At 36.9% G+C, this 27,659-nt stretch overlaps 3 protein-coding genes and 1 long non-coding RNA gene across 8 annotated transcripts; 2 read left to right on the top strand and 2 right to left on the bottom strand.

Annotated features, from left to right (window-relative positions):
• Positions 1 to 5,690: 5,690 nt before the first annotated feature.
• On the bottom strand, positions 5,691 to 13,537 carry Kdm5 (Lysine demethylase 5). Of its 3 annotated transcripts, XM_069059860.1 has the most exons (12): positions 13,168 to 13,537; positions 12,433 to 12,704; positions 12,107 to 12,184; positions 11,913 to 12,051; positions 11,697 to 11,857; positions 11,508 to 11,642; positions 10,266 to 10,421; positions 9,935 to 10,213; positions 9,308 to 9,885; positions 9,022 to 9,259; positions 6,710 to 8,968; positions 5,691 to 6,652 (listed from the first exon to the last, which is right to left on the bottom strand). In XM_069059860.1, the coding sequence occupies exons 2-12, from the start codon at positions 12,676 to 12,678 to the stop codon at positions 6,167 to 6,169; spliced, it is 4,755 nt and encodes a 1,584-aa protein (XP_068915961.1). In that variant the 5' UTR covers positions 12,679 to 12,704; positions 13,168 to 13,537; the 3' UTR covers positions 5,691 to 6,166. The 3 variants fall into 3 exon arrangements, with proteins under 3 accessions (XP_068915961.1, XP_068915960.1, XP_068915962.1); XM_069059859.1 differs by having other exon boundaries at positions 12,433 to 13,537; XM_069059861.1 differs by lacking the exon at positions 11,508 to 11,642 and having other exon boundaries at positions 12,433 to 13,537.
• An 883-nt stretch (positions 13,538 to 14,420) lies between these two features.
• Positions 14,421 to 18,047, top strand: LOC138139572 (E3 ubiquitin-protein ligase KCMF1-like). Of its 3 annotated transcripts, none has more exons than XM_069059863.1 (5): positions 14,421 to 14,633; positions 14,698 to 14,865; positions 15,832 to 15,974; positions 16,024 to 16,250; positions 16,862 to 18,047. In XM_069059863.1, exons 1-5 carry the CDS (start codon positions 14,618 to 14,620, stop codon positions 17,568 to 17,570), a joined length of 1,263 nt encoding a protein of 420 aa, XP_068915964.1. In that variant the 5' UTR covers positions 14,421 to 14,617; the 3' UTR covers positions 17,571 to 18,047. The 3 variants fall into 3 exon arrangements, with proteins under 3 accessions (XP_068915964.1, XP_068915965.1, XP_068915963.1); XM_069059864.1 differs by having other exon boundaries at positions 14,422 to 14,633; positions 16,898 to 18,047; XM_069059862.1 differs by having other exon boundaries at positions 14,423 to 14,633; positions 16,853 to 18,047.
• LOC138139573 (DNA-directed RNA polymerase II subunit GRINL1A-like) lies at positions 18,000 to 18,791 on the bottom strand. Its single transcript, XM_069059866.1, has 4 exons — positions 18,755 to 18,791; positions 18,588 to 18,697; positions 18,208 to 18,532; positions 18,000 to 18,158 (listed from the first exon to the last, which is right to left on the bottom strand). Exons 2-4 carry the CDS (start codon positions 18,692 to 18,694, stop codon positions 18,102 to 18,104), a joined length of 489 nt encoding a protein of 162 aa, XP_068915967.1. The 5' UTR covers positions 18,695 to 18,697; positions 18,755 to 18,791; the 3' UTR covers positions 18,000 to 18,101.
• A 1,442-nt stretch (positions 18,792 to 20,233) lies between these two features.
• LOC138140132 (uncharacterized) lies at positions 20,234 to 21,955 on the top strand. Its single transcript, XR_011162443.1, has 3 exons — positions 20,234 to 20,617; positions 20,669 to 21,695; positions 21,760 to 21,955. It is a non-coding gene; the product is annotated as an uncharacterized lncRNA (long non-coding RNA).
• Positions 21,956 to 27,659: the final 5,704 nt, after the last annotated feature.

The following is a 27,659-nucleotide window of genomic DNA, read 5'->3' as shown; positions in this document are numbered from 1 at the left end:
CTAGAATACTTAATAAAGCAACTAGACATTAATATCACATTTTTTTTAAACATGTAAGTTCCTATCTACCTAATATCTACTTATTTTAAAATCTTTTAATTTCCTACAAAAATGTTTAGTAGTCTATGAATGAACAGATACTTAGCGGTTCTATTTTGGACCTAAGGCATCGATGGTTTTCTTAATAACTTTGGTAGTCTAATATGTGTAACTTTTTAACTCAGATTATTATTATGCCTAGTTTTCTTAGTAATTTTCCTATGTTCTATGCTTTTTTTCTCAGCAAAAACCACTGTCAAGTAGCTAGCCCTTCACAAGGTTAATTACAAGCTTATTTAATAAAAATTCAGCGAACTTGCGCATCAACTCGGTAGATTTGTTTTGGCGCAGAGTAACGGAACAAATTGTCCGTTCCTGGTGACAAATCACTGCTAAGGATCAAAAAGGTCTGACCGTAGTTGCTGCGGTGCGGGTCGCTACCGGAAGCTGGACTCCGGGACTCCGGTGAGGGTGAGCTTTGGAGGTAAGGACTGCGCCTGCGCGGAGCGTTGTAGGTAGCTCGCCTCAAAGATCCGGCGATAACTCCTGTAGGATCACGGACTTGCCTCTTGGGAGTCCGGGATACGAAGGCGGTATTTGACGGTAGAAAGAAGATAAAGAGCGAGAGTCACGACAAAAAAAAGGCCTGGAGAAGACAATCGAAAATGACCTAGATGAAGAAAAAAGGAGGAAGGTCGTAGATAAGAAGGTTGGAGGTCTCACCTGAGTTTTTACTCTGGCCTTTCTCGAGAAATTCGTGCAGAGAGATGTCTTGTCGTGGGTGTTCTCGACTTGCAACTTCGGGATTTTTCTCGTGACGGTAGCTGCTTTTCCCTTTTGTGACACTTAACGGTAACTGACGGGAACGATCACCATGTGAACAATCTTGGTGCACACGCAAAACGGGAAGAGAGCTAAAATCTCGTATCTCTCCCTTTTATAAACTCGGTGTTTTTGTTAACTCCACGCGAAATTGAGTGGGCCAATGGTGTACTGCCGTATGCTGCAGTCGCAGGAAAAGTGGGGTGTTTGATTTTAATGAGAGAGACAGTTGACAGACCAAAATAAACAAAGAAGTGAGGTTTAGTTAAATGGAATTGTGAATGGAAAATTGGGCCACCAGGGTATAGTTAAAAGGAACAAGGTGGCTAAACTACCCTGCTAGTAAAGCTTTTTCCGTAGGTGACGGTGAAAATTTAATTTGACTTTTGGAAGACTCCTACTTCCCCTAAATCACAAAGGGTGGCGATATTCTTCAGCCATTCACCACAGGGCGATGAAGATGAGGAACTTTAAGAGAAAAATACGGAAATAAAAGAGGTTGATGATGTAATTATATCAAGTATCTATCGAATTACCGGAGATGAGTATTTTAAACAATTATTACTGAGGAAGAGTCAAAATTGTGTTTCAGCATGTAGCACAAAGGAACCCTCAACACAAAAATCACGACTTCGGAATTTTTTGTTTAAAATTGGGCGCTTTAACCCGTTACAAGGTCATCTCCGGCAGTTGATGAAACTGAGACTTTCTGCCAAGAACTCTACGAGCAATCGGAGCAGCTGATTGAGACTCCATGCTTGATCCGGTTCGGAGAGTTCTGTGATTCTGGGTTTTGTCGAGGGTGTGGGACGGCGCCGCAAAGGATAACCACAAAATCCGATTCACCCTCGAGTGAAGATGAGCAAAAAAATCAAATAATAATATTTTTATTTATCAACCGTCAGAAACCAGTCGTAGGACAAGCTAATATGACGTAAATTTTTAAATTTGCCCCCCTTGAAACGTTGCTGTAGGGGAGCCTCCCTCATAGTTACGTACTGGAATCTACGTCCTACACAAAATGTAGACTACAAAAATATTTTCCCTGGGCCGCATTTTTCTGCGAATAACGGTGTGACTCAAGGTTGAGATTTAGGATCTATACTGTTTACTATTTGTGAAATTATTTTACTTATACCTACTAACTGTTTTGCCTTGCTTTTTATACATAAATAATATAAAAATACTGAATGCAATAAATTAGTTACTTGAAATGCGATAGAATGAAAACAAATTAAAAATCAATTTGAATAAATGCAAAGCATAAAATTTATTATAATTTGTTTCAGTTTCCAGTCTCACGCGTGACAATTTTCTAAAAGAAAAATATATCATTATGCAACTTACGGATTATTTTAGTAAATTGCTATCAGTTCAACTGGTCTGTTAATAATTCTTTTCTGTGGAGTTATATCCAGTAAATTGTTCATTTAATAAAATTAACAACAAACAGTTGAGCTACTCATTAAACCACAAATTTATTAAATACTCCGACAGTAAAATAATGAAAGGTAGATTTAATTGTTTGCACACATATTGTGTAATATGTTTGCCCATTTATCTTCGTTGAGATCGTAATGAAAACTATCCTTTTCGCAAAAACGATTTATAAAACGTTTCGTTTAAACATAATTTGTGTTTTTAATTGCTTCGTTTATTATTATTGGTAATTATGATAATTATTATTGTTTAAAAAGAACATTGTTAATAAAAGAGTCAACAAGTATAGGGGTAATAAATGTTGTAGTTTAGCAGCGTGCGGCGCAACAATACAAATTTGTTATTATTCATTGAGCCAGAGGCGAAAATTAATGAAACACACAACTGAAACATGAGCAAATCCAATCTTGCTGTTTCCGACAATTTTTCAGCGAAAGCTTGCACAAATAGCTGACATTTTATTAAATCGATCAAACGCAAATTAATACGTACGTACGTTAGGGCTTTGTTGTCCCGTGTATACGTGGACGTGATTCTAATAGAAAATTTCCCGATTTCGTTCTACACAGAGGAAGTACATTGTCAAAACTAATTACGACTGATCAAACGCTGAGTTGATTATTTAATGCCGTAAACCGGTCACTTCTTCATTAGCAATTCTGCGACGAAATCGGGTCCCTAACTTTTTTCACGGGAAAATCCCAGCCGTCATAAGTCAAACTTTTTATTAAAGTGTCCCTGCGACATCTTCCCTCCCCTGTATAATTGAAGCAACAAATTATGAAACTCCATCGGAATCTCCAAGACGCCTCGCGCTGCAGCTCTCGGGGCCCGGATCGGCTCCTCCGGGTAATAGTAAATGACCTGTAACACGGCTTCTCTATGATGACAATAACAATTCCTACTTTATACGTTTCGTGTTGTTTCCATGAAAATTTCAGCGATCCTATCGATTCCATTTGCAAAATGTAGTTTACTTTCAGATGTATTTTTTTATGTGCCGGGGGGATAAAAGCTAATGGCCCAAACGAGTGTAGACTGCAGCTACTACACCTGCACTCGCGCAAGAAAGGTCAACACGTTGCCCACGCTCTAATCATGATTCATTTAAATCCGCTGAAAATGTAACCTACGAAATGACAGAATCGATGGAAATGAAATATTCAGAATTCGAATTACGCCGAGGTATCACTTTACTAAGCTTCCATTTATCACCACCACCGCATTTAAATTTTTTAAATTAATTAATTGCCGATACGTGTGCACGCTGCAGCGGTTTACCATTCAACTGCGCAAATAAAATAACGCGACCCGCTTCAAAAACCATTCCGAAATAAATCAATCCCAGAAAAATATTGTTAACAGGCTGAGTGAAGAAACGAGACGAGCACAAGACCGCCTTGCTGTTGCTGCCAAACCTAGCACGCCACCTTACAATCCGTGAACACATTATGTGTTGTAGAACTTCGCAAGATGGTGCGAGAGCACCGGTTTTACTCGGTTTTCGCCACACACACGATCGTTTAACTCTGAAAATTTACAAACAGAACTTTCTCAACTGGTCACGCTCCTACGAAAAAGATTTTGATTCGCATTCGCTAAAAAAAAATCATCAGGCGTTCAGACGAAACTACAAATGTCGTGTCCGACGCGTTTGAATAAATTTATAACCTAGTTTCTTTAAGATGGTCCAGTTATTATGATGCATGAAAATATGCGCTTCATCACGTTGAATCAATACGTGAAAACCGCAAGTCCGCACGGCCAATAACAAGGAAGCTGTGTTTTGATCAATAATAACAAAACTATAGAACTTTGAAATTTGGAGGGAAAACATGGGGGACCTCTAGCGGCCGATTGCGGAACCGCACCAGGGGAATAACATGTCGGTCGGATGAGATATGGACGAAGGTCGGAAACTATCTTAATTTCTAACCCCAAAATTCTTTTTTTGCGCACATTTAGTACGAAAATTATCCAAACAAAACCAGTACGGTTTGTTTTGTTAAACTTTAAACTTCATTTTTAATCAAACTTGTAGTTGCGAGATTTTGCCTTTCAAGTTTTCCCTTTTCGTCGCTAGTTGCGCTTGAATTATTGAAGAGCAAAAAATTACAGGACCCTGTTAAGAAATGGAAAAAAAAAGCGAATAAGTTCTCCTTAAACCTTTGCCCCTTCTTTGTTCGTATTTTCTTATGAAATATGATTCATTAGCGGAAATGTTTTTGTTACTAATTTGCACAATTAGTTACATTTCTGATTTAAAAAAAATAGTGAATGTAGAAAAACGAACTTACTTATTTTATAAAAATGATTTTAAATTATTAGAGAGATTTGTACCGTGCGATCAACAAGTTCAAAGAAGGCTTTGAATTCTGAAACATATTTCCAAATCTGGACTTTCAGATGCTCTGGATGCACGGAAGTATTTTGGGTTGCATATACCTGTTTTAATTTAAATTTGGACATGTTTACTGCAACTCGACCAAACAGGCAACAGCACTATATCTATTCTCAGTTATTGAAAACACCATTACGATTCAATGATGAATCTTTTTTACGTTTTGAAGTAAAAACCATTTTTGAGTTAAAATTTGATTAATAGTGACAGTTGTTTAGTTTATTAGCCGAGCAAAGATACGAAAAATCTGACACTGTCAAAGTCACAGCCGCCCCTTATCTAAGTAATTGTTGATTGCTCGGTAACTATAGCCGACTCAAGTTGCAAAAAACCACTTGTCATTTGCAACAGCATTTTTTCAATATTTTTGAACCAAATAAAGGCACAAAGGGACCTGAAAATCATAGTTTGGATTGAATATTTCCCATATAAGTACAGTTTTAAAGTAATTTCAAACGACTAATGCCATAAAATTGTTGTTGCAAATCCAAATTGGTTTTTTGCAACTTGAGTCAACTTTAGGTACAGAGCTACAGAAATAATAAAATTAGTTTTTGTTAATTAATGGTGGGGCATCAAAAAACTGGAACATGAAACAAGTTTTTCGTAAAATTGGGTCGAGCAGGTTTTTTTTTTAATTGGCTTTATACAAAAACTACTGCAAATAATTGTAATTTAGAGCATCAAAGAATGGAAAATGTTTTTTTCATCCTGGTTTCGGACATTATAAAACTTGGAAGAACAAGAGAACACAATCGATTCTTCGTATATGTTTGATCAATTTGAAAAACTGCGTTGTTAGATGTTACAATTTCCTTTAATCAATTTACGAGAGAAACCGATTTACATAATAATTGTTTTACAAAACTATATTACAATTTGTTCTACGTTCCTAATTAAGTATTAATTCTGTTACTCCTAGAAGTCTATGCGCGATAAAATTAATGCCCCTGTGATTTTGAACCAGCTGCATGTGAATAACACTGCGTTAGTATCCAAAAGTATTTATTGACAAAAAAATTGCAAGGACAATAAGGTTAATTATTTAATACTCCTTAACTCTATCAGAAAGTAAAATGACGATAAATCAAGAAAAATATAAAAATATAGATAATCTCTATTGCGCTTAGGGGCATACTTGAAACAATGGTTAAAAATAAATAAAGTATAACTGGTTAAAATTTAACCACAGTTCACACCAACATAAAACAAAAGTATAAAGCAAAGCAAGCCGTGAACTGTAGATAAACCCGAGAATAATAAATAGCGCTGGATCTACATTACTGGTAAACAACTATACAAAACATAAAGGAAGTATAATAATAAAAGTGTAAAAATGATAATGATACAAGAAAATATTTTTACATTCCTTATCTTAAATTATCACAACTGAACAGTGTATACATTACCTATACGCTAAAATACTTGTATCAGTCCGTCGGATTGATTCCTGGACAATTATGACTAAAATTTGCACTGAACAGAGTCTTTAGAAGTGGAAGGCTGGGTTGAAGTGGAACAATCAGAACTGACCGACGATAAACTATCCATTGTGTTGAGTGTTCCGTAAGTATTTTGTGAGCAGGTCATGCAGATGTAATCCTCGTCTTCGCATATGTCTTGTACCGAGAGTCCGACGCACGCCATGTGAAACCACTTGTCGCAGCCGCCGTCGCACTGGACCCAATCGACGTTCTCGCCCGAAGGCTTCAGACAACCCGTCGCGGCGCAGCTGTCTTCGTCGTCGTCGTCGGAACCGGTCGACTGTCGACGGCGCCCTTTGCGTCTCGTCCCTTCTTTCTTCCCTTGCGAATTCTCTTTGGTTTTGTTTGTCTTGGTCTTCTTGTTGTTCTCGATTTCGTTTTTGACCACCTTCGTTTTCTTCATCAGCTCGATCTCGTCGGAGCGACGTTTGCGGCCGCGTTTCGAAGGCATGTTCTTTGAGTGCATCTGCGACAACACACCGATCATAGAAGAATTCGATAATATACTCAACGATATACTCACGTCGAAGTCGATCAGGATCGCTTCTTTGTCAGGATCTCGGGAAGCTTGCAGCAACTTCCACAGCTGGAAGGTCTCGTCGAGGTACACCTCGAGCAAGTCACCCTCCGTCAGCAGATCTTCGATTTGTCTCCTGATCTCCGAGGGAATCTGCAATTTGAACTCGCCGTTGTCAAATTTGGGAAAGTGCAGCGAGTACGCGTGCTCCCCCATGCGGTCATCAGCCGAAGAATATCCTTTCGAGTCGTCCGAGGAATCCGTCACGTTCGTCATCTCTTCGGATTTGTGATCTTCCTGGTTGACGCCGCTGAAAGGCGCGATCTCCTGCACCCTCTGCAGCAACTCGGGATTCTTGTAAGCCCTCTTCAACTCATTCGATATTATTTTTTCAGTTCTCTGTCTCGCAGCCGCTTCCGAATACTTCTGGCTGAACAGGGACAGCGTGTTTTTAGCTGCTTCGAGCTCCGGATTTTGGATCAACTGTCTGGCTCTGTCCTGCCAGTTCATCGCCCTCTCTGTCAGACTCTGCAGGGCTTCGCCTTCCGGTACCCGAACGTACAGCTTCTGCAGAGACATCAGAAGCAACAAGATGGCGTCTAGACGCGGACGTTTAGTTCTGAAGCAGTTGGGACACAGGAACTTACAGTCTTTAAATCCCAAATGCAGGGAAACACTTGTGAAATTGCCTTTGTACTTTGAAGACGCAACCTTAGGAAGCGGGACGCAATTTGAATGAAACCAATCTTTACATAATTCGCACTGCATCATCACACCAAATAAATTTCTTTGACAGATACAAAATGAGGCACAATCGTTCGGATCCAGACTCTTCTCCAAATTAGCCGCCCTCACGTTCTTGATCATCTCCATCTCCTTCTGTTCGGCCTCCTTGAACAGCGAGACCACAGTGGCCGGATCCATGTTGCTGGTCAAATTAAAAATTCCGTGCTCGTCGTCTTGATTTTTCTTGCGGCACTTGACGCTGTTCACTTGCGCTCTAGGCGACAACGCTTCCATCAAACTACACGTCGAGTTCTTCCTGAGGAAAGCTCGACTAGTCTTTTCTTTCCAAGCGTTCGCCGTTTCCAAATACGACTCCAGTTTGCTCACTTCGACCAGGTGGAGGGCCAATTGGTGTCCCTTTTTGATCAGTTCTTCCATATCGTTGAAGTAAGGGTAACACTCGGCCGAATTCATCTCTTCTAATTGACGTAACCAATCTCTAGCGCGGTCCATTGCCTCGAAAAGGAACTCTTCTGATGGAAGATACGAATTTATTTGTCCAGCCTCTTTCAGTAGTTTATCCACTTCGATTAGTACCTCGCTTCCTGTGTCTTTCAGGATCGCTTGTGCTTTTTCTTCCCACTCTTCGCTCTTCGTTAGAAGAATCTGCAACTCGCTCAGTTCTTTTTCTATTTCTACGTTCGGCGGCAACTGACTCCCAGTTTTAATGATGTTTTTAATCGACTCAAGTCCAAGGACTTCAGTTTTCTTTTTGTACGACAAAACATCATTAAGCCAAACGCACTGACGCAATCTCATTTTAATACTACGTAAATTAGGAAGTTCTATACATAAATTATTTCCTTGACTAATACACGTTTCTAACTCTGAAATCGAACATTCGCTCAGTTTCATCTCCAACAAACTTTTACTAGTGATTTCGAATTTTTTAGTCTCCTCTAACAACTCCTTAATACTCTTAGCTTCCTCTAAAACACAAACTAAACTATCTAATTCTTCATGGAAAAGAATTAATTCCTTTAACGTGAGTTTGTACTTTGTATCCGACGAATTTCTAGTTCTCGTGCGCATCTTGTTCAGGTCTAACTGTTGTATGACTCTGGCGCACTTTTCGGCATCTTCTACTGCATCCGTAAGTGTTTGCAGCAGATCACATTTAGGAAATTTCTTACCGTCGGCTTCGTTCAACAGAGCTTTGAGTTCTTGCAGCGTCAGAGTTTTCGGAGTTTTTGGATCTAGAGCGTCTTTGACGCGACTGACCCAATGATCGAACGATTCCGCTTTGAGTTTCAACGACTTAAGCATCACTGGTAACTCGTCTAGTGTGTACCGATACCGCAAAGTGTAATTTTCTGGATGACAACCGCATAAATTCTCGTAATGTCGAAGACAAACGAGCACATCAGGTGAGCATTTGCATGTTACTGCAGAAAGGAAGCATGTCGTTTTGCATGTGTCGCATTGTCTCTCGTCATCAGGAAGCAACTCGAAAGCCTCGCGTTCGGCATTAGAAACACCCTGAAACCCAGCGATGTAGAAAAGTGATCGGAAAATTTCCACACAAAAATTACCGCATCCAAAAGATTCTTCCTGAGAGTCTTCTCAGTTTCGACCATTTGTAGCATGTCTTGATATGTAGCCGCGGCGATTGTCAGGCCTAGCTTGTCAGGATCCAGAGCCATTTTACAAACTAACTCGTCGTGCGAAAAAACGCAGAAGCGTCTCAAATTGGAGTAGTGTAAAATGCACTCGCGCCCCATCCTCAGCCAATCAGCCGGTGCGAAATTCACAGCCTCGGCGAAGTTATATCTGAAACGGAAACTTAACGAAATTGAAGAGTCGAGGACTCAGCATTACCCCTGATTAAATCCTGCGTGGTAAGCTCTCGGGAAAGTGACGACGAATTCTCCGGCGTGCTGATCCGTGCGGAAAACAGGAACTCCAGCTTTCATCAAAATGTTAGGATTCATGATGGTGACCAGCTGGTGGAGCAGATCGGGTTGCGAGTGAAACAGTTCAGGTGCGGCGGACTTCATCGTTTCTTCGAACGCTTCGGCCATCTTGCCAGGAACTCCGTACCAAGTTTTGGCTTCGCCCCAGTGCAGGTAGTTGATGGAGTAGCTCCAGTGGTCCTCGTTGTGCCAACAGAACGTGGCGAAGCACATTCCTACGTACATCCACGGAACTTTCATTCCCGAGATGTCGGCGTTGATGTATCCCAACACCGAGTTCTCCAGAACCGGGAGGTTGTTCAGATTCCAACCTGAATCGGCGTACTCTTTGTCGCCGGGGAGGAGGTTGAGAGACGTCTTGGTCGGGAAGCCCGAGCCGTGATCCATCGTGTGCAGATCGGCGCCGTACTCAACTGTGACGTCTTCGTCGATCGACGAAACGATGCGCCAGAACTCTTTCTCTACCGTGCTGGTCGGAACCACCTACGCACAGATTTCAGTAGGAGGAACGACACGAGACTTGGGGACTTACGTGGACAGGCATGTTGAAGTATTCCGATTTGAACTGATCGGCCATGTCGCCGAACTGTTGCAGAGTGTATTCGCGTTGCGCCTGTTCGAATCCGAACGCCTCCATCGGCTTGGACACCTCTTCGGCGACACACTTGGGACATCTCCAGTCGCCTTTCGGTATCTCGCTCAACGGAGGCATCAAACAAAAAGTATGATAACTGTCGTCGCACCCGTCGCACAACAACATATACTCTTCAGAATCTCCCCGGTTACAATTGTGACACACGTATTTCGCCAACTAAAATATTCCTTACATGATTGCGAGTCGAAATCGGGAAATTGTGACTCACCGGATCGAAATCGTAATTGATCGACTTGTTGTTTCTCTTTTCTTCATCTTTCTCTTTGCTGATGGCCATTTTGGGGCCGGCTCCGTAGAACTGGAGCCTTTTCAATTCTTTGTTGTCGTCTTTGCAGTCGTCCTTCGAGTCCTCCTCCACTTTGTGCTGAAAATTTTATCCTGAACTGGTTCCCCAACTAAGCTTTAGTTAAGTCGGAAAAATGTTATTGATAGACGATAAGGTTAAGTACTACTAGCATAAACCCAAGTACCACACAGATAGTGACTAATTGGAGTAAAATCATCAATTAATGTCACGGGACAGACTTGGTCGAATAATACTAGTTTAAAAATTTTATTTCACATATGTAGTGCTCATTCTGGGGTGCAATATACGTCAAGCCAACTGTCTAAAATTCACATTTGATATTTAAAATTGTTAACTGGCAAAAATAAAATCTTCAGCTATTGGTTCATTATATCATAAACATTCTTAATGAGATTCCATCATACGAAATTATACATAAAATTATAAAAAAAAAAAAAAAAATCAATCGGCAGTTAATAATTATTTATCTTCTCTGGCATTTTATAAAAATAAAACAACATAAAAAGATTACATAATCACGTATTGGTCCTATTAAAAACAAAACAAAAAAGATTTATAAATACATAAATGATTTTTATTGTGTGATAACCACCCCAAATGCGACCTGACGTGGACTTGCCTAGAAGTAGTCTCTTTACAAACAAATAAAACATACTTGTCGACACGCAATTATTATTTATCTCCCTTGGTAATTACTCAATAAATTTATTTTAAGATTTTATAATTATTTTTGTGCTAAAGAAAAAAAAATTAAAGTGCGATATTACAACGTGGCAGTTCGTCTGCTACTGCTATAAACATGCAAATAAAAGGCGATCGAATTTTTACACTTGAGCATTCAGTGTACTTATCAGTAGCGAACACCTGTCTTAAGAGATATCGCGTTACAAAATATTTATGCAGGTACAATGTAGTGCAGCCGTACAACAATGTCACTTTGGAAATTAAATGTTATGTTGTCGGTCTCGGTGGCATTTTTGAAACGTAAGTTATAAAAATGTAAATATGTAACAGATTTTTTTTTTTAATGAAATCTCATTTCGTGTTTGGGAAGAAAATTGTGTAACGAATATTGCACCTTTTCGCTCGTCTACCTTTTTTCCTACTTAATTAAAACAAAAATGGTTTGAAAAATGGTATTACATCTGTTTCAAATCGCTTTGACCGGCGGGCGTGTTTTTCAGGTGGCGGTTTAATAGCCATCCTCCCTACGATCCCGTGCGGTTTATAATCTTTATCCGCCTTTTCGCTTTCTTCATTAATTGGTGATGTCATTTTCTAAAGAAGCAAGGGTAAGTCAAGGTTGAATCGGTCTAAAATTATTCAACTTACAAAATTCAAAGTCTTGCCTAATTTGAAAAGATCAAAAGGGTAGATCAATCTTTCGTAGTGCGTTTTCAAGATGGTCCCTATACTGCTTTTGCCTTGAGGGTAGCCCATGTTAATGGCGACTTTTGACCATTTCCTATCTTTGGTTACTTGTTCAAAACCACCTAATAAAACGTTGGGGAAATGAAAACTGTGATTACAGAGCAATTAAGTGATTACCTTGACTCTGAACAATGCTGTGTAACGTGTACAAGTCGATACACCTCTTTTCTACCATAGGTATTTTCAGCGTGGAACCTTGCAGTTCCCAAAATTTAGCGATTTGATCGAGAAAATTCAACTTGACCCGCGTTTTCGCCTGGAATCGACAAAATCGTAAATTTAGAATCTGAACCGATTGTACTCAAAAATACCTCAAGCTCGTTCAATCTTTGAATGCGTGGCGTAAATCTTAGCTTATCAACGTCAACGGCAAAGGGCGGTTGCCAGTTCTACAAAAAATCGACGATTAATCGCGGCGAAAATCGGTTTTATGGTGTTATTTGTGGCCATTTAAATGTTGTTGGAGCATACAAATATGGTGGCCATGCAGCCATAAAAACTCACGACCATCTTAAACTCACTTGATTTTAACAATAACACTACTAAAATAAAAATAGCAGGAGATTCCTGACACAGGTCAAAGTCTGACACCAGAAAAACTGATAAATGTGTGCTCCATAAAAAATCTGTGACTTACTGGAGGTGGTTTGATCTTACAAATGCCTGAGCCTTCAGCATACTTCCGGATCTTGTTGATGTACTCCAGTGGATCATTGAATTCCTCTTCGGTTGGGTGAAAAACTGGGGCCTCTGGTGGTGGCTCAAATTCGAAGGTCTCCTCCTTGTACCCATAGCCAGACTCTTGTCTGGAGTTTGAGTTGTTTTTCGCTGTGCCATAAGTTTTTGTGGGACTGGCTGACGGTTTTTCCAGTTTTGTTGTCATTTTGGGTAATTTTACATAATTATGTCCTAGAAGAGAAGCGCACACTGGATTTTTTTTCACAATTCACGAGGAAAAACGCTTCTGGACACGATCTAAGTCACAGTTTAATCATCAGCTCGAGGAAAAGTTACTTTCCAGAAGATCAGCGAGGTGCTGTACCTGGCCGTCACAACAATCCGTTTACAAAAGGGCAACTTACGACAAAACCACGCTGATTTTGTTCGCGACTGCTCCCGCACTCCCTACAGGACACTTTTCACGCCGATTCATTAGTTTTTCGTTCGTTTTTTTTAATTCTGAAGTAACACACAACAACATTACATGTAATAATATCCCCACCAGCCGTCATCGATTGCTTGTGGATCTTGTGAATAGCAACATCAACATAACAAAGATGGTCTACACGGAAAAATTATAAATACCACCAACCGTAAATTAATACTCTCGCGACTCTCGTACCGAACATTTTTCTCTACTTACATCACTCACCGTTCGTTTAATGCACCCCCGAACAGCTCCCTTAACATTTTACACGCGAACAACAACTTTTAGGTTAACTAGAAAGATACGTGACGCATAGCCGACCAACTAACTACTTTCGCTTGCCGTTGACTGGTCGACCGCTCGTCACCAACACGACTTCGCTGACTTATTGCTTCAGCAATTATTTCCGGCACTTGTATTAAGGGTTGCATAGCTCCGACATGAAGTTCGTCAGGTATTCCTGTCTGATAACACCTTAATCTGATAAATTGAACAAATTCGAGATTTTATTTTGACGTAATGACGCAACAATTGTCAATAAAAAAATATCCGTTCGACGGTTTTTCGAAAATAATGACACTCGGACAGAGGCGTAGACTGGTCTTTTTTTTTGAAGGGTGGGAACAAACTAGGTCATTGCGCATACAGTTCCACGGTGATATATTGAAATGTGAATACGAAATTAATCGAAAATTAATTTGTTTATTCAACATATTTACTTCAATACCGTATCGTCATTCCTATCGATTTTATTCCAAAATGAAAAAATCACGTTTTATGCTCGCCTGAAAGATAATTTCATCACACGCTCAAATAGTCTTGAGACTTCGAATGTAGTACCTACTTCTATAAATTATTTAATGTCAATTCTGATAACAGTATTTGTTGAAAAACACAGAGAGTTGCTTAAACTATGATTTCAACATAATCCATTGTGTTAAGTCGGTAGAGTCAAGAATTTTATTATTCTTGAAAATATCGACGAAAACACTACGACAAAACTATACAGGAACTACAATACATTCTCATATTATTAACTAAATTTTTAATAACTGGTCTATTTGTGGTGATCAAGTAAACGATCACCTGACTTTTGTAGCAATAGCAAGTTAGGTTCATTTTAATATTGAAATATTGTGTGTCTTAAGATTTATACGTTTGTGGGGGTGTTAAAAGGCATCACAATTGTGGAAAAAAGATAAATTTGAATGATACAGTTGAGGAAGAAAGGAATTTGGAACATTTTAGAAAATATAACTTATAAGATGACAGTTCGATTATTACGCCATTATTTGGACTAATATTACCGTAATCCCTCCTGATGGGAAAATTTGGACTTTTTTATTTATGTTTTTATTTAATAAGCTTAAAATAATACAAGTTTTTATCTTTGTCACATATTTGAGTGAATAATGATAATTTAATTTTAAGCATTATTTAACAAGTCTGACTTAAAATTGGCGGTTTGGTTTGTTTGCCGAATTCCCGCGAGCTGGCGCTGCGTGCGACCATTGTTGGTAAAACAGGCAGTCTGTCACTGTTGAGGCTTGTTTTTTTGCAAATCCGGTGTAATTGTTGTTCTTATACCTCGTCAATAGTTGAATTGTTGTCCCATCTCAACAATTACATGTGAAATATTAAAAAGATCAATAAAAGCAACGGACATAAATCTGCCATGAGTCGTCATGAAGGTAAGAAAGCAACTTGATTATTAATCACCTAATATCAATAGAATCAATTGCAATCCTGTTGCAGGTGTGAGCTGTGATTCTTGTTTGATCGGTAACTTTAGGGGGCGAAGATACAAGTGTTTAATTTGTTACGATTATGATTTGTGTGCGGCGTGTTATGAAGGAGGTGCCACCAATACGAGGCACACTACAGACCATCCCATGCAATGTATCATCACCAGGGCTGACTTTGGTAAATCATTTACTAACGTTTTGATTGTTTTTGGCACAGTCTAATTAAATCCAATAAAAATTTTAAAGTAGTGTTTGTGGTCATGTGATTATTAATAATAACTCAAACGATAAAAGCACAATAATCTGTGCAATAGAATCAAACATAAATTGTTCAAACTGGGGAAGTACCTCCAAATTTGCTTAAACAATTTACCTATACATTAATAAAGCAAGGGGAGGCTATGGAAAGCAAAATTTCTCAAAACGTGGGGCGTTACTTAATTAACTGTCACTGTCAATTTTGACATTACGTGATTTTGGTTAAAAAAAAATTCGCTTGAGAACAAAGTACTCATGATGGAATCCTATTTTTAAAATGGAAACGAATAAAATGGTAATTGGGTTTACCTTGCACGCCCTTGTTTCTTGGAATTTCGGCGAAGTTTCGGCAAAATCTCGCATCAACTCTGTTAATATTATTAAAGCTATCCCGCACGTTTCCAGAAGTTTGTTTTGCATAGCCGCCTTTGTAATTTCTGATACAGGGTGTGTTATAAAAGTACATGTGGAAAATTGTAATACCATCCTTTTCGTTAATCAAATAAATAAAAATAAGTATTATGATAAAATAAAAGTATGATGAAATTTAAAAGCTAATAGTAATTTGTTATACAAGTTTTATGAGACACCATTTTGTCGCACGCGTTTTTTAGAGCACGACGAGTGCAGCGATTGCGACAAAATGGCTTATAAAACGAATATAATACAATGTTTTTTCTATTTTGCCCCTATTTTAAATTTTAAAAAAGTTAAAAACAATGCTAGGCAAAAGAATTTTCGGTAATAAGTACGTTGGTTACGCTGAGTTTTTTTATAAATTAAAAGGAGATTTTGTTTCATGTACTTGATTGAAATGGTAATTTAGAAAAAGAGTTATTAATTTGTCAGGGCAACAATATTAAATGAAGGCTTGTCACGATTTTAGATTTTTTCTATGGCGGAGAGGCTCTAACCAGTTTGGAATTGCCCCAGTCGTACACTTGTCCATATTGCTCTCGAATGGGTTTCACTGACGTCACGTTGCAAGAACATGTATCGTCGGATCACGTCGATACCTCATTCGAAGTTGTAAGTAAGCACCACACTGACGTTTCCACGTTTAAGTAATGTCTCGAAGGTCTGTCCATTATGCGCTGCCATGCCAGGAGGCGACCCCAATTTGATGACCGACGATTTCGCCGGTCATCTCACTTTAGAGCATCGCACCGGTCCTAGGGATTTAATTTCATTTTTAGACGAACCGGTGGGAACGCGGCATAATGTGAGGCGCATTCCGCATAATGCCACTCACATGGGACGAGGGGCGGCGGCTCTAAGGCCGCGACGTTCCAACATGCACTTTAGGTATGTATTGTCGTACACCGTTTATTTCAGAAAGGCGTAAATCTGAAATAAATAAGACACAGAGCGTGGATAGCGATTTTGTAGAGCTGCATGGTGAAAAATAAAAAAATAAACAAAAATAAAATTAAATAGAATGGTTTGGTGTCGACTGACACTCGCAGCGGTTTGCATTAATTTTCTGGGAACTGGTATTTTCAACAAATAACGTATTATATCGAGACAAATTTGAGGCAGACGGACTTAGAAAATAAATTTTTCAAATACGCTCACTGGTGGCTAAAACTATAACTCGCATCGCAGGATTTAGATATTAATTTTTAATTTTAGTACTATTAGACTACGAGTAGACTAGATTTTTAAGTTTGTTTTTCGTTTCAAAACGCATTTGGAGCCATGTGAAATGGAATTAGTGTAATGAAAGTGTCTTTGGTTTATCGGCATTTTCAGTTTCGTGGAGAATTGTTGAAAATAGCTGCAGTTTAAAAGTATTGAAAGACGAATTGGTCTGCGTTAGTCGCAGCAGAAAGCTTGATAACAGCTTATCGAATTGGTGATTTAGCTAAACAGTTTCGCCATGCTTTGATACAATTTTCTATATACAGTGTGTTCAGTTCTGGCGGTTTGTCATCGCTTTCTCCTTCATCAAGGGAAACGGTGGATCCGATCGCGGAGTTGTTGTCCCAACTGTCGGGAGTTCGTCGTTCTGCGAGCAACACGAACAGCAGCACTCCGACGCAACTGCAACAGCTGCAGATGCAGCTCCAGTTGGAGCGGCAGCAAGTAAACGCGGCGAGGCAGCAACTGGAGCGCTACCCTCGTCGCCAAACACAAAGCCAGACGTCCCTGCGCGAGTCCCACGCGTCTTCTAATTCCGGAACTTCCACCCTGATGCTGAACCCGAGTCCGGTTCTGATCCAGCAGCCGTCAGCCAACGCCCCGACCGTGCCCTCTCCCCAATCGCAGTTCCTCCTGACCGGACTCCTGGAAGAGCTGTCCCTGCAATCCACCACCGATCTGACCAGACAGGACAGGAGCCAGTTCGTGCAAGAGTTGGTCCTTTCGTCGGCTGTGCACAGAAGTAACGGCAACAAAGAGTGGAGCGAGAAGCCTGACATCAGGAAGATCTTGAAAATGGGCGACGGTTCGAGTAAGACTGAAATGGCGATCGAGGATGTCAGCATCAGACCGATGAGGCAAGGGAACGTGGTCTTGAGGGGACGAGCCAGGTCGGATGCCCAAAATTCGAGAAGAAGGGCCGAAGCTAACAGGGCCAGTCTCGACCCCAACGCCAACGGCAGTAGGAGTGACAGTGATAGATAGTTTATTTAATAAAATTTTCGGTTCGTTGGAAGATTGGCTATTTTTCGAATTGTGCACGTTTATTTAGTTGGTCAAAAGTTTCGGAAATACTCGCTTGAAATTTTCTTATTTTTAGACAGAAGAAAATCTATTTCATTGTCAGTACTCTCGCAACCCTGCAAGAGCAGAGCTTTTTTTGTTTTTTTTTTTTTACGTTTTACTTCACTTCAAAACAAATTTAGTAATATGTCCACTGCATCTGGAATTTATTAATCTGATTCAGTTTCTAAATTGGTCAAATACAATTCAAAAAAATGTATCTAGTCCATTTACAAAAGTAAAAGCAAGGACATACTACTGACTACATATGATTCAGCCACAAGTTGTTTTTTTTTTTTACTATTACCATGTGCTATTGTAGGTGATGTTTATAACTATTGTATTCAAAAGTGTTAAAAATTGTTAATTTATTTAAATAAAGTTTTGTTGAAAATTTCATCACATACATTTTTTTATATTTTATGGCAGATGTAAAAAGACAACTGGGGTCAGTTATAGTTCAACATGTTCTTCCTCTAGTTCTTCTATGTTTATCCTAGCTTTCTCAATCTGAAAAAGTGTTTTATAATAACAGACCTGACAATGTGACTAAACTCACAGTTAATTTATTAGCTTGCTCTGTTAATAAAGTTATAGATTCTCTCAAAGGTATTAACTGTGTTGGTTTTTCACTCTTTGTTTTATCTTCTTTCTGAAGTGTTGAAAATGGTTTATACCTATCTTTTGTGGGTGATTTTTCTATACTACACATGTGTTGGACATGATTTTCTTTAGCAACTTCTTCATTTAGGCTACCTATTGCTAATGCCTTCATGCTCTTTTCAAGTTTTTTAACATCTTTACGTAACTCAATTTCTTTTTCAACTGTTTCAAGCTTCTGTTGTAATTGTTTACCTTTATCAGGTAAGTGCTGAACGATTTTTCTACAACAAAAAAGAGTACAGATTCAATATTTTAAAAACAATTGCCATAGAGTACTTGTTTTTGAGTATATTGTTTTGTCGTTCGTAGAGTTCTTCCAGTTCTTCTAAAGACAGTTTGGCTAGGTTGACCTTATTTTCTACCGAATCTTTTGTAGGTCCCATTTACTAATAATAATGCTACTATCAATATAAACTTCATTAACATACCGAAATATAAAATACAGATAATGTTTACATACAAAACTCTAACGGTGACAATTTGACAAATGTCAAATGTCACTGTCAATTCAAAATTACGTTACGTAACTAATTTTGACAGATGCACATGAGTTGCAGATTGCAGAAATCGGGGACAAGTATGTTTTTCTGCAGAAAATGAGTCTTTCAATTTGCAATATTAGAATATAACTGAGCAAACCAAAGCAAAATTGTTATATAATTCTGTCAGAGAATAACGACTTCGTTTATGTTATATTGATAAGTCAGTCTGAAAGTGAAAGACATATTGTCCTTGCGCTCAACTCTGTATAAAATGTTGCATACAGTGGCCGGCAAAAAAAGTTAGCCATCATTTCAATGTAAGTGTCAATTGTGACATTCTGACATTAAAGCATTAATTACACATTTGGATTTTGATGTGACCGAAAAGTGATGGCTAGTTTTTATTGCTGGCCATTGTACCATTCAAATGGTACCCTCACATAATGTAAATAATAAAGAGTAATGTAATAAAAAATAAGTATAACATGTTTATACTACATACAAAATTCGACTTCTTATTAAATAACATATAAAATGGTAGCTTATTTTAACGTTATTAAAGAAGGCAGTTTAATTACAACGTAGCGTAATACTAGAGGGCGGATTTATATTGACTAAAAAATTGCAACATAAAATTTTTATGCACTTGAGAGAATCAATACGCGCAAGTAAAAAACTTTTTTTAAAGTAGATTCAGAATATAGTAATATACGCATGAACTATAGGTACTGGGTGCCCCAAAATTCGCGGAACAACTCGATGAGGCAATGTCAACTTATGTTAGAAAATAATGAGAAAAATAATAAAAAAATTCTATACCTCTTAAATTTGAAGATATGGGGGCTCAAAAGGTGCAGCTTTGATCTCATTTATTTTAAATATTAAAAAAGATTTTGACTATTTGTCTTTTACTAGCTAGTGACCTAATAATTCTGAACGATTGTGATCAGGTTTGCAATTATTTTCTTCATTATTTCCAGCATTTCCAAGTCGTAATTTTATGTTCGTTTTACCTCAAATAGCCTGCGGCAACATGGCTTTGATTTTTCCCTCTCATTTCCAGGGATATGTACAACAAAAATGAAATATTTGCAGACTATTGGAATGCATAGAATGTTTTTAAATGTTGCCACATTTAGTGTAACGAATAGGTCCATATCTTCTACAAAAAAGAATTTTTTTTTCAAACATTTTTACCTGATATCTTAATTACTACTTAACAACGTACTACTACGTTGTTCCGCGAATTTTGGGACACGCAGTATAATTTTGTATAATACTAAGATAGTCTTATATACCTATATAAAAAAAAGTTTTATTTAACTAGGACCGCAGCGACAAAATTTAAATCCTGGGTATTTTATATTTTATACAAAAATAACTAACTTGAGTGAAATATTGACTGTTTATCCGATTATATGGATGACAATAAATAAAAAAACAAACATGAGAAAAAATGAAAATCCGCCTCTGGTGATCGCAAACCAAAGTTTTTTTAACAGTTCAAAATTTAGGAAAAGTCCCAATTGCGCAATTTGTCATCGGTTAAGGCAATATGAGAGCAAAGGTGTGGTACATGCAGACACCTTGAAGGTGTTAATAAATAAGAAAGAAAAACATTTCGATTTTCTTTATTTTGTACGTTGAATCAATTCATCGGGAGTCTTACAGTTGTTTGGTCTGTGTAGAAAAATGTCTTATCATCCACCAAACGGTACTGAAATGTACTGAAATATTTGTTAATGTTATAAAATATTTTTAGGAGCTGGTTGCAGTAAGAATGGAGAAGAAAGACTGTACAGGCAGCCAGTAAAATTTGATATTGTAATGTAGTAAAAATACTCGATTGCCTGTTGTTTTGACAATGTTTTGTAGGAAGCGTGGTTGCGACACCACTATCTGAGGACTCTATGGAAGACAATTTAATCGCGGTTTGTGTTAGAAAAAGGTCTTTGAATGAAAACGAAAGTCGACGTTGATTACCATTTCTAGTAAAAATCGACTAATATTACGCAAATTGATAAGGTGGACCTCATTCTTCAATTCGTGTTTTATCAGTTGATTTTTAATCTTGAAAATCAACTGTACAGATTCGATTGTGCATTCGACGAAGTGTTTAAATAAAATAGTTTACAGGTGGGGTTTTGGTATTTATACACAGTAAGTATGCATCATTGAATGTGTTAAAAGTGAAGGGTTCTTGTGTAGCAATTCCTCAACCCTCTTATTTCTGACTTGAAATGTATACTGAAATTGCTTTTAAACTGAAACTTGTGAAACGTAATAATTCTTGATTAAGTATTGAAATACTAATTCAATTTAAAATAAAAAAAATCTTGCATATTACAAGTACTTGAAACTTGTCGTTGCAGTAATTCGCGATTAAGTTATGACAATATTTTGATTGTATAACATCAAATAATAAAATAATTGCACATAGAACCATGATTTGGAACCATGATATTGGTGCGCCATCTGTACTTCTTGTGTCGAACTCTCCAACGTGGTGTCCTTTCTTCCAGAGATTTATACTTCACGGTGAGGTAGATGTCAGCACTGACTTCTCTCCAGAACTGAACATCCTTGTATCTATTATATTTTACGTTAGTCTTGTTTATGGATCTGTGTTCATCATATGTCCTGCTGTTCCTTTTTCTCTCGAATAAGTAATAGTATTTGCAAATTGTGGCCAGCTACGAGTATTTATGCGTATTTCCTTTGACTCCCATTCCTTACTTCACCGTGAGTTATTCTATCCACGTAACATCCATTAGTTAGCGTCTGATTGTCTTGATTGAAGCGATTTTAATTAATTATGTATAGATTTGTAATAATTCAGGCGTCTACAGCCATTAAGTATAAGTAAAATGGAGCCACCAACAAATAATTCGTCATAATTCCTGTAAGGAATTGTACTCCTTACAAATGTCAAGTAGATTAAGTAATGGTTATTTTTCTATTTGTAGATCCCACATTGAGAATGTTAACAGAGGGTAATAAAATTTTTAGAAGACTTCAAACTTCAAGAAGATTATTAAGAATTGAACATCCACACGTCAGATTTAACAACTTCGTCAAATTACCAGTTTAAAGGGAATATTTTAGAAATTTATGTATTCCACAATGTAGCAAAGTTAGTAGAAGATTAAATGAGGAACTACATTATGTGTGTTATAAATGGTGTAACTTAGCGTGTGAGAGACGTAAAAGCTTTCGAGTATTTTTCGAAAACCACTTTTGGTCTTGTCGCAGATAATTTAGCCAAGATTGCAAAAAGTTTAAGATCGTCGAGATATCTCAGTCTATCCTAAAAAAAAAATAAATTAAATATTCATTGAACGATGAAGTTGGTACTTTCGAAGCCAAGCACCATTCTTACCCTCTTTTGCGATCATTTTACCTAGATTTTTTGTGTGTGCAGATGTCGCTTTACAATTGGAGAGTTGGTTTTATAATTTTTTTATTTTAAAATTGCGTCCTCTGTAACGTCGAATTGAATAGAACAAAAAAGGATATACATTTTCTTTTCATTACCCAAGTACCGTCGCACTCGACTCGAAGGTTCATAATATTTTTAGATCGAGAAAAAGTGAACATATTGCTGTCTGAGCGGTGGCGAGAGCAAGGACTGGGGATTTATTTAGAAACAAGTGAAATTAAATCTATAAATTGAGCACACAATACTTACACAACTTGTTCGGAGATATTTTCGCCGAAAGCTCTCACTTGGCGAGATTTAAAGCTCATCGTATTAAGTAGACGGTGGAGGTGACGAAAGTGAGCATTAAGTCCGAGAATGTTAATTAAGAATTAACATTCCCTGGACTTAAAATGTGCTTAAAACTCTGCCGACCGGTTGCGACCAAAATACAATTCTTGTTTAAAACGTGCGTTTCTGGACGACGAGCTTTCGGGTGAGGTAATATTAATTATGAATTTTTTAACACGACTGAACTTTGAAAATTTGAATGATTTTGGTTTAGCGAAAAGTTGTGATATCGAATATTTATTTTGGGGTAAATGTTTATTTATAAAGCTGTCAGTTTCATTTATTAGATTTGAGGACATCAGACGGAGGCGTTGGATACCTCGGAGAGAGTGCAAGAACCAAACTAATGACACGAAAAAAGGATCGAGAAGTTCAATTTTGTTCAGGATTTCATCACAATAAATCTAAGCGAATTGACGATAGTCTCGAGGACCTATCATTCTCATTCCAAAATTAAAGGTGTCTTTGAATTTAAAAGTTTACAGGGAAGGTGTGCGACCTGAGTGTACCTAATTAAGTGGGTAATAAACATTTAGAGTAATTTTTCTTTGGGAGATTTGTTAGGTTTGTGGCAGGTTCATAAATTAGATTATAAAATGATCGTAGCAAGTAATTAGTGTTATTACAAGATAATTACTGAGGAGATGCTATAATTAAGATGAAGTGATTAAAAAATATTTTATGTTATAATCCTAAAAAGTATTTAAAGGATATAACGGTTTTATTACTTCTGAAAGTCCAGTATACTTTGGTGAAAAGTTCATAAATTGCCTAAAGGCGAATTTCAGTTTCTGTAAGTCTTCATCATTAGCTCAATTCAAAAATCGGCTCTTTAAGAGAGTTTATAAAATACTTCATCACTTTTAGAGAGGCAATTAGGCTCAAATGTTGTACTAAAACCCTTTTGTAGTTTGATTTTTATCGAGGTGTGATAGTTGGGGATTTGTCCGACGGTTTCCTCACGATCCAAAATAAAAACTGAATGGGAAATAAACGGGGTCAGCACATTAATCTCCTTCTAGCATGCATATTTAACGTAATACGTTTGCTTAACCACATTCGACATCAAACCTAAATTAGGTTAAAGGTGAAAACAAAGCAATAAGGTAAAAAGTTGATGAAGGGATGGTCGGTAAATGTCTGAAGCTAAACTGACGTATATTCACTAATTTATATTAATGGAGATATCTAATGTCCGATGACGGGGGGTGAAAATGCTTCCTCCACACTGTTTATCCAGCCATCATACCGGACGTACGATATAATGAGTTCCTTCTGATTACCGGCATTGTTAGATCTATACCTGTCAACCTCTTTTTTATTTATCGAACCACCAACGTGTCTCAAAAAACGTATAAACAAAATACGCATCACAACGAACCATTATTTATAATTTGCATTTTCTTAATTACTCCTCGTCTTCTGGTTCCTTCAAACCTCTAATTAATTACCACTAAAAATAAAACCCTGTTCTTATTATTCCCCACAAATTAAAATTAATTTTTGTTTCAATTTTGGCAAATCGCTTTATTAATTTTGCAGCGAAGGTCACTTATTAACCCGCTCGCCGCAAAATTTGAATAAACAAAAAGTAATAAACCACCCCGACATAATTTCTTTACATTTGTGCGTGCGTTGGCTGATTTGAAATATTGGTAAAATGGGGTAAATAGATTCAGTGACCGCACTCGTTGCCAGCGGAAGGGGGGCTAGGGTGGTCTAAGCCCCCTCAATTTTGTTATCGTATGATGCATGTGGTAACTCAAATTCGGATTTTAAGGAGTATGTATTGTGCTGCGTGGGAGAACGTGTCAAACAACCAAATTGCTCAAACCAATTTATTTACAAACGTACAAAGATTTACATATCAAAAGAAAATAAATAAGTAAATAACAAATGAATGATAACTGGCATTTGTTGGTCCAGTATTACATTAACAAAAAAAGAATCACTTCGATTGAATGTTTTTGTCAAGAAGACTAAAAAGATTCCTTTTAAATAAAATATTACCTACTCAAACATTTTATTTGTAATATCTTCTGTTATAAATAGAATTCTTAGGCACTTATTTGTATGACACAAGTGACTGTACTTACTGTCAAAATGGTGCGATGTGCGGTCGTACTTTATCTTGTTGCATCTTTTCTATCAAAATAATAATAAAATATTTTATTTGCAATTAAATGAAATCGCTGAAAAATAATTAGATAGTAGAATGGATAGAAAGTAGAATTTCTCAGAATAGGAAATAAGTCTTTTATACTTAGAAACACTTTACAAAAGCCTATCACACAGACTCGTTAACTGACCAGCATTTTTCCTGAACTGAGACCTATTGAAAATCGTATAGTAAGATGCTTAATGTTTTTGTTTACATAAAAAGCTGTAAAAGATATTATTCAATAATACACTGATCGGCACAAAAAACGACTCATTATGATTTCTTTAATACATGATCTTGAAATTATATTTTTGCTTATTTTTCTTTATGATAGTTAAATTGGGATATTTTCAATGATCGGGAGTGCTATGGTCACCATGGTAACCGAATTGTTTTGTTTAAATAAATTATTAGAAAATTTGCGCTACTTCCATGTTGTGTTTTTGTCGGTTGACGTGTTAAAAGATTTAATTTGACAATACGAGATACTAATTCAAAAATGCTGTTCAAATTTTGGCAATTTTTCATAACAAAGTTTTTTCTAAAAAATTACTTTTATTTTTATTTCATTAAAATATAATTTGCTGTGTTTAATGTTTTGTTTGTCGGATATTCTTTGGCAAAGAATAATTTAAATAACACATCAATGCAACATGATACCAAAAAAAAATTTCTAGGACAATGAATTAATTAATTATATTAATAAAATTCAAAGTGAGTCGTTTTTTGTGCCGGTCAGTGTATTTAGCAACAAGTAGAGGAAAGTGAGAAAAATGTTCTAAATAAATATTTGTTCTAGTAGATTCTGCAGAATTACTGATTTTTACAAAACTATTTATAATTACCTAACTAAAGTTGTGATAGTTTAATGAACTAAAGCGATGTTCTTAAAAATCAGTTAAGTATTTTTGGACCGTTAAATAATGTTTATGCATTTGTTCCTCAATAAACGTTTTGAAACATAGTTGATAAATTTTAAAACTGGAATCTAAAAGAGATTAAAAAATATTTTTACTCGACAATGTTCGATTAAAAGTAAAGCAAAATAAATGTGAATAATGTTTTAGATATTTTAAACCAAATATAAAAATACTTTGTAATTGTTTTTGTTTAAATAGAATGTAAAAAATATACAGGGTGTAACAGAAAAAAGTGCATTTATTTTAACTGGTAATAGGACTCATCTACTACAATAACTTTTCTAAATAGTTTTTTTTCGAAAACAAATTCTGAAGGGTTTTAAAAATTAATCTAAATTTACTAAAGATTTGCTTACCCACCTATGGAACGATTTTAATCTAATTACATTTAATAAAGAAACAAAACAAAGAGGTAACAAAAAACAAACGAAAGTGAAACCTTTTTATTCATGAAGCGCAATTGTAACTTCTCATGACATTTAAGAAAAACAGCAGTAATAAAATAAACAAACGAAAGTGAAACCATTTTATTCATCAAATGCAATACGAAGGGAATAAAAACATTCAGTTTTTACGATTCCTGTTGAAAAAACTTTTCAGATTTATAAAATTGCAGTCAACGTGAACGGCACGTCAAAATAAAGGGGGACAAATGGCAATTCAATTTTGCAAATTCCAAGAAACTTATTGAGAAAAGTTGTTGTAGTTGATGAGTACTATTATTAATTAAAATAAATGCACTTTTTTCTGTTACACCCTGTATGTATTTGCCCAATAATATTTAATAAAAAATATCAAATAAAAATACAGGGTATTTCACGAGTGTAATGAGCCCCACAGAATTGAAAATGCAACCCATAATACATCGGCAAAACAAATCTGGATATTCTCCGCATCCATATCCAGCTTTACTGTGCGAATGTATTGTGGGTTGCATTTTCAATTCCGTCGATTCGTGAAATACCCTGTATAAACACAGTTGATGAATTTTTGATGATGAGTTATGAACGGAGGTTTTAAAGAGCCAGCATTTTTTCCTGAACTGATCCTTATTGAATAATCGTGGGCACTGTATATTTTTTCTGCAAAGTATCAAAATGTACTCAGGTCAAAAAATAAAACAGCCTCTTCTTGAAAACATTTTTGGTCAAGGTGCAACTGTCTTTGATGACAGAGAATGATTTGGCACCGAATATCGATTACCTTTCGTGGCTCTCATTGCGATTGGTTTACAATAACGAGTAGAAATGAAAATATGTTTTTGTTTGATACGAAATGATAATGAGATTGCGGCCGAGAGAAACTAACCCTTTTTGCAGTTATTTAGATACCCATCTTGTAATTACGATGACAAATACGTTTTGGTTAATCATAAAGTTTTTCTGTGGGTAGGTATGTGCTTGTGCAATGTAAATTACGATCTCGTTTGTAATTAAAATATTCTGCTTGGACGCTTCTTTGCAGATTCAAAACACGACTGACTCCTTCTGATGTCGAGCTTGCACTTGGTAGTTATTAAATACACGGGCGATGGGAAATATGAAAGAGAATGATTCACTGTCTTGCGACTTACTCCGGAACCCTCCCAAAATTTTAAAATAAAATTCAGTTTCCACTTTAAATACTCGAGGTAAAACAGTGTCTTGTGGGGCTTTTAATATGTCTTAATAAAGTAGGGTGCGCCGTTAGAAGGGAACGTTCTCTTTGTGGTAATAACTAATTACTTTGAGGGATAGTGAGAGCTATTTGAATTTTCCACTCAACATTTGAGTATCGGTGCAGTAACACAGTGATATTCCCCAGGGCTTAACACTTCTATCTGCGTCAATATTCCTGCAAGGGCTTCCCAATTTATGACTCTTTGACAGAATGTACATCTGATCATCATAATTATCATCGATTTGGAGCCAGCAAGTATTTAAATTTTGCTCCAGATTGTTGCATTCCAGCTCTTCTACCTCCATAAATATCAATTACGCACTGTTGCTACATTATGAAAAAATATAACTCTAATTT

Source organism: Tenebrio molitor, chromosome X (genome assembly GCF_963966145.1).
Source record: "Tenebrio molitor chromosome X, icTenMoli1.1, whole genome shotgun sequence".
Classification (NCBI taxonomy): Eukaryota; Metazoa; Arthropoda; class Insecta; order Coleoptera; family Tenebrionidae; genus Tenebrio; species Tenebrio molitor.
This window is presented reverse-complemented; position numbering and strand designations above follow the sequence as displayed.